This window comes from Papaver somniferum, chromosome 3 (genome assembly GCF_003573695.1).
Source record: "Papaver somniferum cultivar HN1 chromosome 3, ASM357369v1, whole genome shotgun sequence".
In the NCBI taxonomy this organism is placed as follows: domain Eukaryota; kingdom Viridiplantae; phylum Streptophyta; class Magnoliopsida; order Ranunculales; family Papaveraceae; genus Papaver; species Papaver somniferum.
The window spans coordinates 35,808,151-35,827,069 of NC_039360.1; the positions used below are offsets into that span (position 1 = coordinate 35,808,151).

An 18,919-nucleotide genomic window follows, 5' to 3' on the forward strand; every position below is an offset into this window, starting at 1 on the left:
AATAGCTTAAACAAGTATGGAATGAACACTAAAATCATATGAATTATGCACTTATCAAATTTCCCCAAAGTTAGCTTTTTATAGTCCTCAAGCAAACTAAATATAACTAATCCTAAATACAACAACTCCATGTCGTAGAGAATACGGTTACACTTAGTATGTATAACAAGCCTTTAAACCCCTAGGTGTTCCTATTGGATGAGTTATAGTCTCGTGAGGGCTTACAAAAGGTATACCCACAAAACCTACTCCAATTTCTTGCCTTGGAAGAACCACTAAGGATAGACACAAAGTAGAAATCCAAATAATTAGCTTTCATATGTTCTTTAGCTACAAACATCCCACATACATTCCAATCATCACATATAAGCGATTACTTACGTGAGACATTCAACCTGATTGAAAAACTCTACTAAGATGGTCATCGTACTTGTTGCAATGATTTTCACAACACTCGCATACTGAAATCACATGGATAGATAAGAAAATGAAAATAGAAAAGTGAAGTGTGCAAATGTTGTCTAAAGTGAAAGATGTTACCCACAATACTTGTATGAATGTCGTCAAAGGATTCTTATTTATAGCGCAATAGTTGAGAGAAACACCCATTTAAGTTGACCACATGATTAAATACTCTAAGCTTATATTCCTTTTCAGAAAGTATGTGATAGTTGCCTTGGATTCTGCGTTCCACACTTGTTTAGGCGACGGAGACAGGGACAACGTTTCACAAATACTTCTACCAAAGTGTAAATAACCTCATCAATAGTCTTTTTGACTTGCTATATGATGATGATAGGTTTTTGTTTCATCGACATGACTAGTCCGAAATTCTGGACCTATCATTTATTAGTGTCGATAAATGAAGAGGAGCCTTATTATTACTTTTTTATTTTATTTTTATTTTTTTCCGAATCACTCTTTATGAGTGTAAGACAATTTTCTATGGGGTTTTAAATAACTCAACCAATGATTACCTTGCTACACCATCCACGGCAGTATCAGGATCCCACCAAATCACTTTAGAGAAACATATAACTACAAAAAATATAAAGAAAGTGATTCAGTAATGATTAATTGCGAGGATGAATCTTTCAAACGACTACCATATTTTAGTTATGCATTCAATTACGAACGTATATATTTAAGGATTGAAATAAATGGAACTTAATCTATAGCTGAAAAACGGTTTCAACCTTAAAAAGGTTTAGAGTGTCATCCTAAGTAGCTCAAAATTAACTCCAAAAGATGAAGTATCAAGAATGCAAGAAATCAAAGAGTATTATTTATTTATGTGTATATGAAAATAGTATGATACTAAATGCTTCCCCACACTTAAACTCAACATTGTCCTCAATGTTCAAAACCGTAAATTCTGATTTCTGATATAACATCCCTGAAAAACTCAAAAAATATATGATACTAAATTCAAAAAATATATGCATCCTCGAATAGGGTAGGCCAATAGAATCCACTTTCAAGTATTTTGAAATCGGTACATTTAGAACCAAAATGACCACCATATTCATAAGTATGACAAAAAGTATGAATTGATTGAAATTCAGAATTAGATACGCACCTGCGAATGATTTGATCAGAACCGTATTTCCACAGGTAGGGCTCATCCCATACATACTGCTTGGCTATTTTCTTAAGCTTAAGCTTTTGAAAGTTAGACATTGTACTAGGTACTTGTCTTGTAACCAAGTAGTTCACTATGTCCGCGTACCAAGGTGTTGAATCTTCAATTAAGAAAAGTTGTTCGTCTGGAAAACGATCTTGTAAGGGAAGTTCTTCTTCGGAAATAACAAGTCTGCTAAGGAGATCAACAACAATATTTTAAACACCTCTTTTATCCTTAATTTCGTTATCAATCTTGTAATATTAATATTCACCGTATAAGTCTTGGCTTAACTTCTTTCTTCTTTAGTAGGTACCGAAGTGCTACATGATCAAAAAATACAATCACTTTTGTACCCACCAAATAGGATCTAAATTTTTCTAGTGCAAAAACTATAGCCAAAATTTCTTTCTCGGTGGTAGAATAGTTGATTTGTGCATCGTTAGGGTCTTAAATGCATAATAAATCACATGAGATAGCTTGTCTACTTTTTGACCCAAAACGACTCCAACTGCATAGTCACTTGCATCACACATTAATTCAAATGGCAAACTCCAATCTGGTGACTTGATAATTGGTGCAGTTGTCAACAATTCTTTCAATCTATCAAAGACTTCCTTGCACGCCTTGTTGAAGTAAAAAATAACCTCTTTTTTGCAATAATTTGCATATCGGCATTGAGATTTTGGAGAAATCCTTGATAAACCGCCTGTAAAAACCTGCATGACCAAGAAAAGAACGAATTTCCCTCACCGAAGTGGGATATTGTAAGTTTCTTATTAAGTCTATCTTTGCTTTGTCAACTTCGAGCCCTCGAGAGGACACAATATGACCGAGCATTATGCCATGGTTTACAATAAAATGGCATTTCTCCCAATTTAAAACAAGATTAGTGTTTATGCATCTTTTAAGCACAAGTTCAAGATTTTGTAAACAAATATCAAAATGAATCACCATAAATACTAAAATCATCCATAAATACCTCAATAATGCGTTCCACATAATCAGAAAATATACTGACCATACATCTCTGAAAAGTGGCAGGCACATTGCAAAGACCAAACGACATCCGTCTATAGGCAAACGTACCAAAAGGAAAAGCGAAAGTAGTCTTCTCTTGATCTTCTGGTGCAATAACAATCTGATTGTACCCCGAATAACCGTCCAAAAAGCAATAATGTCTATGTCTCCCTAACCTCTCTAACATCTGATCAATGAAAGGTAAAGGAAAGTAATCCTTTCGGGTTGCGGCATTAAGCTTTCTGTAGTCTATGCACACTCTCCATCCTGTTTGAACTCTTGTAGGAACAAGTTCATCATATTGATTTCTAACAATAGTGATACCTAATTTCTTAGGCACCACTTGAACCGGGCAAACCCATTTGCTATCAGAAATTGGGTAAATCACCCCCACACTTAGTAATTTGAGGATCTCTTTATTCACGACCTCCATCATTGGGGGGGGGGGGGATAGTTAAGCCTACGTTGAGTATCACGTACCGGCTTAAAATTATCTGCCATTAAGATTCTATGCATGCACATGGATGGACTAATGCTTTTGATATCAGCAATTGTCCAACCAATAGTCGTTTTGTGCTCTTTCAGAACCCTAAGTAGACGTTCTTCTTGTATTGGGGTGAGGTTCTTTGCAATAATCACCGGAAGTTCTTCTTTATCTCCTAAGTACGCGTACTTTAAGTGGTCTGTAAGCGGCTTCAATTCAAGTTTCGGTTCCTGCACAGTAAAAGGTAAAAGAACCTCATTAGTTATGGGTAAATAACTATAACAAATATTACCCTGTTTGGCTTCTTGTAATGCTGTTTAGGCACCACAAATCTCCACTAGCTCTTTGGCTGAGTCAACTTCCAGGTTCGGTTGCCCGAGAACGTTCAAATCAATATTGTTCCGTAACACAACTCCAAGTTCATATTCAATATTCAAATCAAACATTTGTTGTGCTAACGAACCAATAACATCAATAGAGAAAGATGAGTGAACATCACTATCAACATCAATCTTCGTCTTTGCAGTCTTCATGAACGGTCTCTCAAGACGTAACGAAGTAGGTGAACAATTATCTCCATTGTGTATATCCACAATGTAGAAATTAACCGAAAATATTAACTGATTCACTTGAACTAACACGTCCTCCACGATTCCCTTAGGATATATATTGTACTTGTTAGCCAATTGAATAGTGATCTTTGCGTCTTTCAAAGGTCCAAGATTCAAATAATCATAAACATCGGCTGATATAACACTTATGGATGCTCCCCAAATCAAGCAAAGCACGCTCGAATCATCGGTTACCAATAGTAACGGGTACCGTGAAACCACCAGGATCTTCACATTAGCAATCAACCTTTGTAGGATCTTCACACTTTGTATGCATCTTCTTCAGTAACATTGTTGTAGCTTTTTAGCCCACTTAAGTAATCTCATTAGAAATCAACCTATCCTTCCTTGTATACAAATCCTTCAAAATCTTGGCATACCTGGGTACGGTTCTGATGGCCTCAATGAGTGGAATGTTGACATGTATCTTGCTGAAAATGTCCATGATCTCCTTGTCTTGAGACTGCTTCTTCGACTTGGCAAAATGACTATGGAAAGGAGGTGGTATGGTAAAAGTGAGAACTGTGTCTTAGGTTGGCCGTTTGAGGTTGTCTTTTCCTTTGGGACAGTTTCCTCCTCTACATCCTTTTCGATGTCGTTACTAACCTCTTTTTGTTGATGTGGCTCTTCAGTTTTTCTCCCACTTCTTAGAATTATTGCATTAACGTGTTCTCTTAGGTTCACAAAAGGTTGTGATGGGAGTGTTGTTGATGCATGAGCCTTCATAATATTCATATCAATTGCCAATTTCCCCACTTGAGTCTGCAAATCTCTAATAGCATTATCAGTTTTTAATTGATTTTGTTCGGCTTTCTGTATGAATTGATCAGTTTTCTGCACAAATTGATCAGTTTTCTGCTGACTTTGTTGAAACATGTATGAAAGACCTTGCACCATGGTAATCATCTTCTCAGAGGCGTCCTCCTTTGGATCTTGCTGTTGTGGTTGGAATTGTTGTTGAAAACCACCTTGTCTTGCATATGGATTGGGAGCGGCAGCTTGCTTGTTCGCATAACTGAAATTGGGATGATCTTTCCAACCATGGTTATAAGTATTAGAATAAGGATCATACCTTGGCCTATGATTCGGAAATATAGCATTTACCTCGGCTTCATCTTCGTATGAAGGAATGATCACTACTGCCATCCTTTGGACTACCTTCTCTATATTGTTCATTTGTTGCTCTGATTGTGAAGTTTCTTCTATCTTGCTAACTCTTATGATATTTGAGTCATTTCTGATGTAAAATTGCTGAGCATTTGCATCCATACTCTCAATCAAACTAGTTGCCTGCGAGATTGTCTTCTCAGTAAGTGAACCACCAGCAGCTGCATCAATCAAGTTCCTTTGCTCTGGAAGTAATCCTTCATAAAAGTATTGAATGATGAGTGTTGGAGATCTGTTGTGGTGAGGGCATCTTGTCACTAACTTTTTGTACCTATCCCAGTATTTATTAAGAGACTCCCCAGTAATCTGAAGAATACCACTAATCTCCTTACGAACAGAGGCTGCCTCAGAAGCAGGAAAATATTTCTCTAAAAATAGATTTTTCATCTCATTCCATGTTGTAATACTCCCTGGAGGAAGGTAATACAACCATTCTTCCACCGAATCTGTTAAAGATAATTGAAAAGCTTGCAACAATGTTGTATCACTGTCTTTGGTACTTTGCCTAAGACTTGTCATCTTCTGCTGAAATTGTCGAAGATGACGATTTGGATCTTCACCTGGAAGTCCCTTGAACTTTGGTAGATGATGAAGTAGTTTCGACTTCAGCTCCACTGGGTTAGTTATTTTAATACACAGTGGTTGTGAATATAAGCATGGAGATGTCAACTCTCGCAGCTTCCTCTCCTGAGGTGAAGGAGGAGGTGGATTTGTACCGTCTACCATCTCTTCTGAAGGAGGTTCTTGTTGCGTTTGCGGACGTGCTTGTAGTACTGTTCCTCTACGAGTTTGAAAACCGCACCTCAAATAATCCCAATCTTTTGGTGTCAGAGATTAAGTACCTGAAATCAAAATTTAGAAAACAAAATTAAAAAAACTACAAATAAATTCTAAAAACAATAATAAAACTAAAAGAAGTCACAACTAAAGCTACCGACTGCTCCCCGGCAGGAGCGCCAAAATTTGATGGGTGTCTTAGGCTCAATAAATTAATAATCTTATTTCCACACAATTAACTGGTAATATAATGGAAGTAAGGATCGTTCCCACGAAGAGCAGTGAGTTTTAGTTGTCAAAGTGTCACAAAGGGGGGTTTTGTTTTAGATTGTGAACAAAACAAATAATCAAAGCAAATAAAGTTGTATTGTAATCAATAGAGAGACAGATGATCGAGGAATCCTTCTTCGTTAATAAACTGTTAATGAGTTAATATATTTATCTATTCGTCATTAATCATAGATTATCACCAACCGCAGAATAACAGGTGCGCTTAGCTATTCCCAAAATTCCTTATATCACTGGATAACAGGTACACTTAGTTACCAGATTCTATTCGTCTGAACCACCTTGAGGTACGCTTGCAAGATGTAATTCAATCGAATGCTTTAGGGCTTGTGAATTTAGGTTTGATCCTAGTAGTTAGACTCAGCACACTCGGTCTACTTGCTAGGGTTGTGCCTACACGATTGCTTTACAGAATCCCTCTGCAAGGTCTCACGTTCTATACTTGTGTAAGGAATTAATCAACAATTACGGATATCCTAACCCTTACTAGCAATAGATTAGATTAACAAATATATTTAGTTGGCCACCTAAACAATCTATCAATCAATCATAAGTATTTTAAATAGTAGACACAAACGATAATCATATGAAGAAATCAAAATAGATTCATATATTAAATCAAATCAAGTTTACAACTTAGAATTCATCCTCAATCAATAGGTGTTTAGCTACTCATGGATGTAGAAGCATCCATGATATACATATAAGAAAGGTTTAGAGATAACGTTACGATTGAGAATCGCTGCGTGTGTTGTTTCTTCTCTCCAAGACTTACAATTTCGTGATCTAATGATGTGATATCATTTTACATAACCTAACACCTTTTTATAGGTTTACATTGCTTGGTCTTCACGTATTGAGTTCGGTTCAAGAACCCGACCCGAAAACATGAAATAGCGACTCCAAACGCGCTCTTAGGCCTTCATAACCTAAAAATAAGGTATTCAGGGACTTTAAGTATGCGTACCCGTACGCATACTGCAAAATCCAGCAGAAATTTTCGGATTTCAAGTATGCATACCCGTATGCATACTTTATAGTCTTAGGTATTCGATAAAAGCTCGTTTTGGCCATAACTTCTTCGTATGAACTCGGAATGACCTAATTCTTTTTGCATTCTTTTTATCTTTCAATTCTCCTCAATGATGATGAGAAATCCTTAATTGGAATGAGTTAAGATCGGTCTTTGGCCTGTGTCTTGATTTTGAGCGTTTTTCTCCTTTTCGTCGCACTTCTTCCACTTCTCTTGGACTTGGGGACTCGGATACTTAGGATACTTCTATTCATAGCTATTTTCAGCACTTTATAGATCCTTTTGGATGATTCACCTAATAGAGACACATAAGAGAAAACAAGAGTAATAATACGAAAATATGCAAGAATAATAGCTTAAACAAGTATGGAATGAACACTAAAATCATATGAATTATGCACTTATCAATCGACTTAGTACACTTAGTCACATGGTCTTGAAGATCAGATATATCTTTCCCAACTGTAGCATTGTCTCTTACAATGTTGGAGCATTATATCCTTTATAATAAGTCTCGTTATCTGAAAGTCACGCGCTTGTAAAAAGGAACGCATATCAATTTTCCACCATAAGTAATTGTTGCCATCGACGGATGGAGGTACGTTTATAGAAATAAAACTTCTGTCCACACTATCAAATTGTTTCATACACAGACTTATGAGGTCTTAGCGCATTTTCGTGATTTGATATCAACTAAAATAACCGGGGGTACAAGTACACCACCAACTTTTTCGTTCGGAAACCTGTATGGATAAAACTCTAACACGATTCCGAGAGTTAAAACTTAATGAATATCAATCAAGAATGAATATAAAGAGTATTTATCTCTTTCTCTCACAATGATTAGTAAAACAGGAACAAGTCCGTGAACCTGATTATACTGTGAGAGTACTTGGATGATACCAAAGATCAATCAAGTCGTATCCAACAAACAAGGATGGATATATATACTTTGATTGATTAACTTACTAACTGTTATATTTAAATTATATACATAAGCAAATACAATGTGAAAAAGAAATAACACAGACACCAGAAGTTTTGTTAACGAGGAAACCCAATTGCAGAAAAACCCAGGGACCTTGTCCATATTTGAACATCAAACTGTATTAAGTCGCTACAGACTCTAGACTACTATCAATAACTTCGGACTGGAATGTAGTTGACACCGAACCTATAATATAGTGATTCAGTTACAGTCATGCTCCTTACGCCTCTTGGATATCGCAAGACTCAGGCCAATTGATTCCCTTAGATAACGCCCTTTACAGCCTAAAAGTTTCTTCAACCTGGGTGAAGAATTTTAAACCAATCTGTCTCCTACGGATAAGCCTATTTTGATTTTCGTTCGATCGTTAGATCATGTGAGATAGGAAATAATTTGCAGTAGACTAGGTCCGGCAAACCTAAAAATCCGGTACTTACGACTCCGGAAGAGCAACCTAGATCATTATTCACCTCACAAGAAAAGAAACAACTAGATACCAATTAAGAATTTCTTAGTTGTAATTTTTTGTAGAATCACAAAGTTTGAAACGAAGAACTTTGTGATGTCTATCAATCTTACCTGTTGGAGTGAAATCTCAAACAATAGTATCAAGATCAGGATACACGAACTATCAAAGATAAGATAGTCGGACCTGCATTCACGAATCCCTAAGCAAAGTCTTGAAGTCATTAAACCTAATTATGTTTCTCATTAAAACTGGAAACTTGGGTTAAGAGAGAATCGACCTCTAGTTAGCAACTAGGACACACAGAAGTGTCGGGGATTAAGTTTTCCCAGCTGCTCGAGCTTCTATTTATATAAACTTTCAAGAAAGAAGGTTTCTTACGATTTTAGCTAAGAAAACTTTGTAATCAAGCAAAAACTTTTCACCGTTAGATGAATTTCGACTTGAGATTCAAGCTAAGATGACTTGGTATTCAAGTGATCATTCTCCACTGTTAGATGGTTTATCTTGAGATAAACACAGATAGAATATACACTTGGATAAGGATTAAACTTAACCAAATCGTGTACAATGAGTTTGTTAAATAACGGCTAACCAAAGTTAGCCATAAGAATATAATAATCTTAGCCATTTTCATCAAACACTTTATACTTAACTTGATATACAATCATAACTTAATAGGTATCAATTATGTATTATATGTATTTAGAGAGTTGTTCAAACGCCAAATATCTCATAGAAATACTTTGAACTGAATCTGAAATTATCTAACTGGGTAAGTACGTGTACCCTTACAACAGTTAAAATCCATGGCGTTTCAGTGTGCATACTGAGTACGTGTACCACCCTTGTATTTACGAGTAACAAAACTTGTTGGCATGCATATCGGGTATGTGTACCAACAAATCATTACCGAACTTAGACCTACTCCGGCACGTGTACCGCTGATCTCGAACCAAACAGTTATGCAACATGTGTATTATCCATATTTCAGTAGTTCTAAAACTCTCAATAATCAATTTGAAACATTCATAAATAACTTCAATGATAATCCTACACATATCACTGTTGCAGGTTATTTTCAAATGATTAACTCGAATCATGATGATCTAATTCATAAAAAACAAATTGTTCTTAACTAAATTCATCAAGTAGATGATTGACTTATAACTTAATTCATATTTTGAGAAAATACTCAACAAGATAAACTTGGCTCGAAATTTCTACTGTGCTATAATTTAAAGTCCACTTAGTGATATGACTTAGTCTCATAGATATAATTGTGAATGCTTGAGTAAATAGGAATAATTCAATCCTCACATACCTTTTGTCTATGAAATCCTTCAAAGTCTTCAGTTCACCCCCGACTTAAAATGGTGAACGCGGTGAAGTCTGGTACTCAACTACTCACTTCTAACCTAGTTCGAGACATGACTAAAATGCAAACTAGAAATCCAGATATAGTTTTGATCAACTAAATTTGGCAACAAATTTGAGATATAAACACTTGTGAGTTCGACGAGCTATGTTCTAACAGAGAAACCATCTTCTACAATTGATTTTCCTCGACCAAAACCTTCAAACTTCGGACACAGACTCAGTAGTCTTTTCCTGTACGAGCTTGTCCTAACCCATTTCGATTTTCCAACAAACCCATGACTCACCGCCATTTAACCATTGGTACCGCGGAAGAGAGAACTTGGCTATGAACTAGAGAAATGAGTGAACTCAGTCAAAGAAATTTACCTGCTCGCAAAATGGGTTTATTAATAAACCTAATTTTCCTCTCACGCCCCAGCATACACATTTGGAAACATGCTTCCTTATTGGACTGTAACTCTTATGGGCCTGTACTTCACATGCAAAATTTCCTCAAAGAGTAAGAAAGATGTGCATTCCCTATTGCTTCTCTCACTGGCGTATTCAGCACAAGTAACACAATCATCTCGGCTTCTCTTATCTATGTAAATTCATATCATTGTACGTGAAAATATAAAAAACAAACCGATACTAGAATTAAGTGTTTTAGACGGATAATTTTTTGATGGGGACATTTTTTGATGGGCGGACGGGGGACAAATCAGGAGTTGGCACGCGTCTTTCACATTTATTAATTCCAACAAATTTTGTTTCTAAGAATACAAGATAAATGTATTTTTGAAGAAAATAATGGTTATCTTAATTGGTTATATTTGATTTTTGATATTTTTGGAAACAAAATTAGTTGAATCAATTAATATGAAAGACACATGTCAACTCCTCCCATCCAAAAACGCCCCCATCATTGATTCAATGGAATCACATTTCATGGAATTGTTTTCTTTCTCTATTATCAAACACAACCTTACTGGATTGCAGCGTAACAGGTATTCGGACGGAGTCTAGAAAAAATTAAAATGCACAATGACAACAAAAAAAAAATCGAACATGATGCATAATAGTTACAACGAACGAAGCCCCTTGACCAAGTGCAGGCAGAAATCTGCCATGAAAAACATGCGCGAACCGCGGGTGGACCTGTTACCATTCATGATAGAATTTCGGCCCTCGTTATATGACTCCCAAAATTAAATTAGCGGTGGAGATTTAAACATCCCGTGTGCACAAAATTGGGACTCGGAATTCCCGGACACAAGAAAAACAAAATAATAAGAAGTGGGCTAGACACGGCGTAAAGAGAGTGTAAAAAATGTACCGGAATGGCGTGATATCTCTATTTGAACGTATAATGAAAATATTTAATTCTCATTCACCTTCTTATTTTCCATCCACTCTCTCTTTCTCTCACGAAAGTCGATCTAAAGAAATTATGGCGGGCTTTAAGCGTCCGAGTAAGTTTTCATTCTTGAATAGTTTTTCTTTTTAATAATTGCGATCATTTTCCTCCTTGGTAAATCTGATATGTGTTTCTGTCAAAAAAAATTTTAATTTTAAAAATATAATCAAGATTAGAGTTTCTTGTTATTATATTGCTTTTCTATAACTAAGGTTTGTTCTTTATTGATTTTCTTGTTTAAGTTTATAAATATTTGATCAGGTTAGGGTTATGATATTCTTTTTGTCTTTTGTTACTGGAATTTGTGTTTGTCTCTGTATTTTTGTTGAGTTTCTTATTTTAAGTCATAAATCTTTAATTAGGGTTGGGACCATGGGGTTAGTTGTATTCGTTTGTTCTTTTGTAACTATGTTTCATCCTTGTGTCGGTTTTGTTTCTATCCTTTATCTCATTCACCTTCTCATTTTTCCTTCTCTTTATCTCAGGAAAGGCGATAGAAATGATGGCAAACTTTGACCCTCCGAGTAAGTTTTCATTCTTTTAATTAACTGCGACAATTTTCCTCTTATGTAACTATGTTATGTGTCTATGTCGAATTATAGTCTTAATTTACAAATTTTTAGTTGACGTCAAAGTTTGTTGTGATTCTTTTTGCCCTTCTATAAATAGGGTTGTGATAATTTTCTTCTGTAAGTAGTTTTTTAGGGTTGGGGTTAATTGGGGTTATTTTCTTTTTCTTTAACTAAGGTTTATATTTCTGTTGATTTTGTTTCTCCAATTTAATTTATAGATTTATATTCAAGGTTAGGCGTAGCGGTAATAGTTTTTTTTCTCAAAAAGAGAAAAGAAGGAGAATAAAATTATTTATTGTCAATGCAACTTGTAGTAGATACCGCCAACCTGTTGCACTTGTTTATGCATATGTCAATGCAACTGACTGTCATACTATTTTTGGATAATAAAATAGGGTGTAGGAAAGCTGAGAACATTAGTTTATTTTGTAATGATGTGTGCCTTATGTTAATTGACCTCTATACTCTCTTCTTCTCCTAAGAAAGTGTCTTGGGACTAATGGTTCCTGTTCCTTGGTCACCACTCTTTGCTTTATATCTCTTTTTAATATATATTTTGATCATCACTCTTTGCTTTACATTTGTTTTTAATATATGTGAATTAAATATGTTACCTCTTACTTTCCCTTAGCTTGGAGGTTAATGACTATGTACAAGGATCAAGAAAACAACCCTTCATGACCTGGTGTGGCATATGAAGTACTTTGCTGAGAAGGTATTAATGTTTTATTTTGTTAAAAAATTTTACTTTGATCTTTAATATTACAAAGAAGTTTGCACAAAATAACTATATCCAATGACTAAACATGCAATGTCACAGATTATTCGGTGAACAAGTAGGATTCTAATTAAGTTGAATGAGGAATATCAGAAATACATTATATATAAAAAAAGATAATTAAAAAAAATCTTAAATTTTTTTATATGGAAATAAACTCGGATAGTCAGGTTATAACTGGGAACAACTGACTTCATCTAGCCCTATACGGTTTTGCCCCTACATATCTATGACTTTCAATCAATTAAAAACGTTATCTTGAAGATTATCTATCACGTCATCTTGAAGTTCACGTTTAGTTATTTGAAACTTCTATCTTAAAGAATTTTCTTAATTATAATTAAATATAATCCACATTCTTATGATTTTATTAAATAGAACCTTATATATATATTTATAATGGAGTTCATTCCCTTTTCTTATTAAAAAATATATTCACTAAATCATCTGTTCAAAATATTAAAGTTTACCTCATTTCTTTATATACTTACAAAAGGAAAGTGCCGAATTTTTATTTTGTTTGTTCACATGTTATGTACTCAATTTAACACGAACTAAAATTCAAAATCCGATGATTAATAATTTTTTAATTTTCTAATTGTTCAAACTTTAATATTTTATTGTGTATAGTAGCATAACCATGAATCATCATATTCTTAAACTCAATAGGCGGAACAAACTCACCACAATCATATTTTTACAATTATCAAGTGTTGTATTCTTACCTACACTTCTCAATAGTTTGAGTAATTTTTATGGTGATATTATTCCATCCCCATTAACATCAAAGATTAAAAAGGAAGAATTTAATTTCCTAATTATTCTAACTATAATTGTAATATCATTACGTAGTAGCAAAACCATAATCCATCTTAAACTCATCAAACGAAACAAACCCGTCACCATCAATTTACCTTTAATTATATAGTTACAATTATGAAGTTTTATATTTTTACCTAAACTTCTTAATGATTGTGTAATTCTTTTGGTGATATTTATGCATCGTCATTAACATATAAGATTAAAAAGGAAGAATGTATACTTCAAGTAGTTTATAGGGAGCAATAATGTTAAATTAATAAATATATCTCCATTAGAATCAAATTTTGTCGCCATTTTCTTTTCTTTTTCTGCCTTATGTCCTAAACTACTCATAAATAAACCTCACGCTAACTATCCTATTTTCCCATCACTATTTTGTTCATTTTTTGAAAATCTCTTTAAATTTTCAGATCTTCATGTTGGATGACTCATAGAGATAAATGATGATTGTTGTATACACATAATATAGAATTGACCACGTGCCAAGAAGAAGACACGTGTGCTACATCAGCATGAGGGGCATCAAGACGATGATTCCACGTCGCAACACTAAAAGAACAGGTACCTCTATCCTCTTCCACATAGCCATCATCAGGAAAATCTGACGATGATAGATCGAGGAGCACCTGATGATAATAGCTCCGCTAAGTACCCTATAAAACTCTAAAAGATTACTTTTTATCATCCCAAGGAAGATCCAAAATCAAGGGCGACGATAAACCTCACTGACAAGGGTGTGACAGGGCTGTCTGATGCGTGCGGACCATCCAACCACTCGCATTAAATGATACGAGCATAGGATACGTGTCAACTATCCTGTAGAGGAGAGAAAGGAGACCCAGCGTTACAACATGATACCGTTGGAGTCACCGGTATATCACGAAGACATCATCGGGATCGACACAGAATCCAAGACGATAAGGGTACAACTGTCCCTAGAAGAAGACCACACACTCAATTTATATAAATACCCAGCTCGATTAACAGAGAAGGGGTCGACCAATTTGTGAAAGAGAGAGATATAGTTCAGGAGAGAAAAATTGTAAAGAGTAAGTATGAGTTTTATTCATTTCCCTTCTATATTCGGTCCCCACTCAAAGTCATTCAACTATCTTTGTAACCCCCTAAAATACATAGTGAAACACCAATCCCCATGTACGTAGGCCTTAGTGCCGAACCACGTAAATCATCGTCTCATTTACATTTTGCACTTATAATTATCGCACTTAAATGTTATGCACCAGTTAAATCATCATAAGAACCCTTATGATGCGAAACGAGGATGAGCCCGAAGGCTCGGAATTTCCTTTTCCATTGCTTTATGTTATTCTATGTATACTTCTATCCCTTTATCGGTTTTATCATCAATGCGAATATTGTTTGTGGACAAGAAGATGCCCTCGTCATTTCTGTGTTCACAATCTGGCGCTAGAAACAGGGAATTTTGTCTGGTAAAAGATTTATCTTTCCCTGTGATTTTACCCTTTTTGGCTCCCAGCGCTATTCCCCAAATAATAGTGTTTTGATCTTATCATTGTTCTCCTTTTCGAGAACCTTTAAGATCTATGTTTTTCATTAGATCTGCGTTCACTTCTGCAAGAGCCTTCTAGATATGTGTTTTCCTTGAAATAACCTTTTAGATCTATATTTTTCCTCACAAACATTTCCGAAACCAAGCCTTTTAGATCTTTGAAACCATTTCATTTAAGTTTTTATCATCCTCAGAAAATATTCATATCGTGTGGTTTCTAACAAACATACATCGAACCTATGTTTTCATGCATAAAACTCTTGGATCTGCCTGTTTTCGTGAAGTGTTTTTAGACCTGTGAGTAGATCTATGATTACGATTGTTGGATCTACGTTTTCCATTGACGTGTTTTCTGAGCCGTGTTTTCCTTGAAGATCTTTAGATATACGTTGTGGTCTTTGCCCTTTCTTTGGATTAACTTTGCTAACAAAACCAATGTGGATTCTGTTTCTTCGACAACGTTTTGTTTTTGCAGAAAATCGAAGATGGAAAAAATGAAAGATGCGGGAAAAGCCAAGGCATCGTCAAAAGAAATACCGAGGACAACTCCAGTTATGACACGTAGCAAGCATAAGGGCGAAAAGCTTAAAGCAACCAACAAGAAGCAACATGGAGCGGAAAGCACGACGCCCTTGGATGCCAGCACAGTAGCAGCAACAGCAGCTCTGAAAGCCACAACAACCAAAGCAGGTGCCTCCAAAGTAGCAGCGATCACTCGCGCAAACGAACAACGAGAAGGGGTAGTAGAGTCGATGATACAATAACCCCTTTATGGGATGCCGCTCACCAACGAGCAGAATATATCGTTGCTGACCAATCAACCTCTTCTGACAGTGAACCAACCAACACAACAACCAATATATCTTCAAGCCCCGCACATTGATCCACCAGTCCCTTTAATACAGACTGTTGACGAAGGTCACACTGTATCCTCCGGTGGACAACCACATGTGGGAAATCCGAACCAAGGATCGAACCAGTCCATTCAAATGATGACAGAGCTTGAAGAGTTGAAGATAAGCCAGAAGGTATACGCAGAGGCCGTGGCCCTACTCGCACAAGAAAACCAGCAACTCAAAGATAGGATCTCCCAGAGTAACGAAGTAGGGAACTTGCACGACGAATCTAATTCCAAAGCACCACTGCTTAATCAGGACCGAAGGATGGTAGTGACTAACGTCAACAATCCCAAACCATTGAATCGAAAATCGGCCAAAGGAAACAGATTATCTGATCCATATTATGTTCCCGAGGACTCAGACTATTTCGACGATGAGAACCGAAGACCAGGACGATCTACAATCAGATAGGACCATCAACTCGCCATGGAGAACCTTCGTGCTGAAATGATGGCTGAAATTCAGAAACTGAAGAAGAGGAAAGGAGGAGGAAGGATGTAAGAAGTGATGAGAGAAGCTGCCACCACACCACTGACTGCACATTTGTCCAAAGCTCTTATTCCCCAGAAGTGTCCCATCCCAGCCTTCTAACGTTACGATGGATCCAGTGACCCCGCAGTCCATATTCGGTACTACATTCGTACTTTATCCCGATGGGATCAGGATGACGTGGTCCTCTGCAGATACTTCCCTTCAAGCTTGAAAGGATCGGATCTATCGTGGTTCGATAACCTACCACCCAATTCCATCGAATCCTACAACCAGCTCACTGAGAAATTCTTAAGGACTTACATGTACAACAAGTCCGTCAACGCAGGAATGGACAAGCTCTTCTCGTTAGCAGTCGCATACAAAGAAACCATCAGGGAATATACCGATAGGTGGCACAAAATCTGTCAAGCGATAGGGAACGTGGATCCGGTGGTCAGTATCAATTGCTACAAATGGGGATTGGATAGGATGAGTCCTTTGTTTGTCGAGATTCATGGAAGTGTCCCTACGCCTGAAGGAGATCTTCGAGTAATCATCGAAAAGCACGCCAGATTGGAGGAAATCCAGCGGTAAAATCCCAGGGCCCAGACACAAAGATCTCATCGGACTGATTCGGTGGAGCAAGCCAGCGGATCCAAGAGAGGAAACTTGGTCGAAAGTTATAACGAAGATAAGAGAGGACGAAGGGATGCTCGGCGACGTGATGACCGAAAATTCAAAGACCAAGTTTTCACGAAGCTAAACACCAACTACACTCGCATCCTAAGGGATATTAAGGATCGAGAATACTTAAAGTGGCCTTGGTCCAAAGGAAAGTAGCCACCCCGGTATGAGAAGTCGAGACTACTGTGAGTACCACTGCTTCAACGAGCATCATACTGAAAAGTGCAAGAACCTCAAAATAATGATCCAAAAGTTGATTGACGCTGGTGACCTCAAGCAATATGTTCAGAAGGAAGAAATCGATGACAGGGAAAAACGAAGCAGTCAAGTCCAACTACCCGAGGGTAATCGAACGCTTAATACCAATTCATGCTCCGAGTCTAACGGCCCCTCTCTGATTGCCCAGATAGGAAAAAGACTGAGAAAACAATTTGAGGACTACTGCGAGATGTACAAGATTGACGGAGTCGAAGTTGATGAGCACGAAGAATGGATGAACGCACCGATGACATTCGATGTTGAAGATGTTGAGGAATACATGGAGGACCACAACGATCCTTTAGTTCTCATGTTACCGGTAGCAGGATTCAACGTCAAGAAGATTTTGATTGACGGAGGGAGTTCAGTCAACGTTCTGTTTTATGATACGTTCAGACGAATGGAATTTAATAATGAGCAACTGATGTCTTCTTACTATACAATCTATGGATTCAACGGCGCACCTACGAAGCTTATAGGAGACATTGTGTTAGAAGTAAAGGCAGGCCCGATGAAGATCGAAACCCGATCACTGTGGTAGACGCTCCTTCTCCCTACAACTCCATCATCGGTCGAAGATGGGTACACAAACTCAAAGGAGTAGCAGCAACATATCACCAATACCTTAGATTCCCAACACCCGAAGGGGTAATGGAAATTAAGGGAGATCAGGTCACCGCTCGAGAATGCCAATCTCTACAAAACCAACTCAATAATGAACAAGATGAGCAGCGGAAGTCCCGCAGAAACAAAAACAAGGCAGTCGCTAAGGATAAGGCAGTTGACCATTATCTCCAAGAAATCTCAAAAAAGAGCCTGACGAAGGAAAACATCGTCTTAACTACCGGAGCAGGTACTTCAATGGCTAAGGGGGATGAAAAGCCTACCAAATAGCAATTAAAGAACGTCCCTCTCCTAAGGGAACCGAAGCCTACATTCACACCTGTAGAACTCGATAAGGAGATCAATATAGGGACCGAAGAAAACCCGAAGATTATCAAGATAGAAACTCTAATGGATAAGGAACGAGAAGCAGCCCTAATCAAGATACTTACGGAATATGCGGACATATTTGCATGGAAAATATGAGATATTCCAGGAATTGATCTGAAGATAATCCAACACGAGCTTCGTATAAATCCAGGCACGAACCCCTTTAGAAATAAAGTACAAAAAGTCGCGCCAGAATATCACCAGGCGATCGAGAAAGAACTCCGCAAGCTGTTGGAGGCGGGATTCATCAAGGAAATAAAGTATCCAACATGGATTTCGAACATGGTCATCGTACCAAAGAAGAATGGAGGAGTAAGGATATGCATCGACTTCACCAACCTCAACAAGGGGTGTCCGAAGGATAGTGACCCACTCCCGAGCATTGACCAATTGGTAGAAGCTGTTGAAGGATACGAAGAACTGCCGTTTATGGATGGATATTTTGGTTATAACCAGGTAGTCCTGGCAGAAGAAGATCAACAACACATGGCATTCTACACCCCGCACGACCTCTATTGTTATACACGGATGCCCTTCGGGCTGAGGAACGCATGGGAAACATACCAGAGGATGGTCGATGCTATCTTCAAGCCATGGATTGGGAACACTTTAGAAGTCTATGTTGATGACATGCTCGTCAAGAGTAAGCTGCGCAACGATCACCATCAAGACTTGAGAGA

The 18,919-nt window shown here is 37.0% G+C and overlaps 1 protein-coding gene across 1 annotated transcript; it reads left to right on the forward strand.

Annotated features, from left to right (window-relative positions):
* The first annotated feature begins 17,229 nt into the window (after window positions 1–17,229).
* On the forward strand, window positions 17,230–17,787 carry LOC113359290. Its single transcript, XM_026602954.1, has one exon. It carries the CDS (start codon window positions 17,230–17,232, stop codon window positions 17,785–17,787), a length of 558 nt encoding a protein of 185 aa, XP_026458739.1.
* Window positions 17,788–18,919: the final 1,132 nt, after the last annotated feature.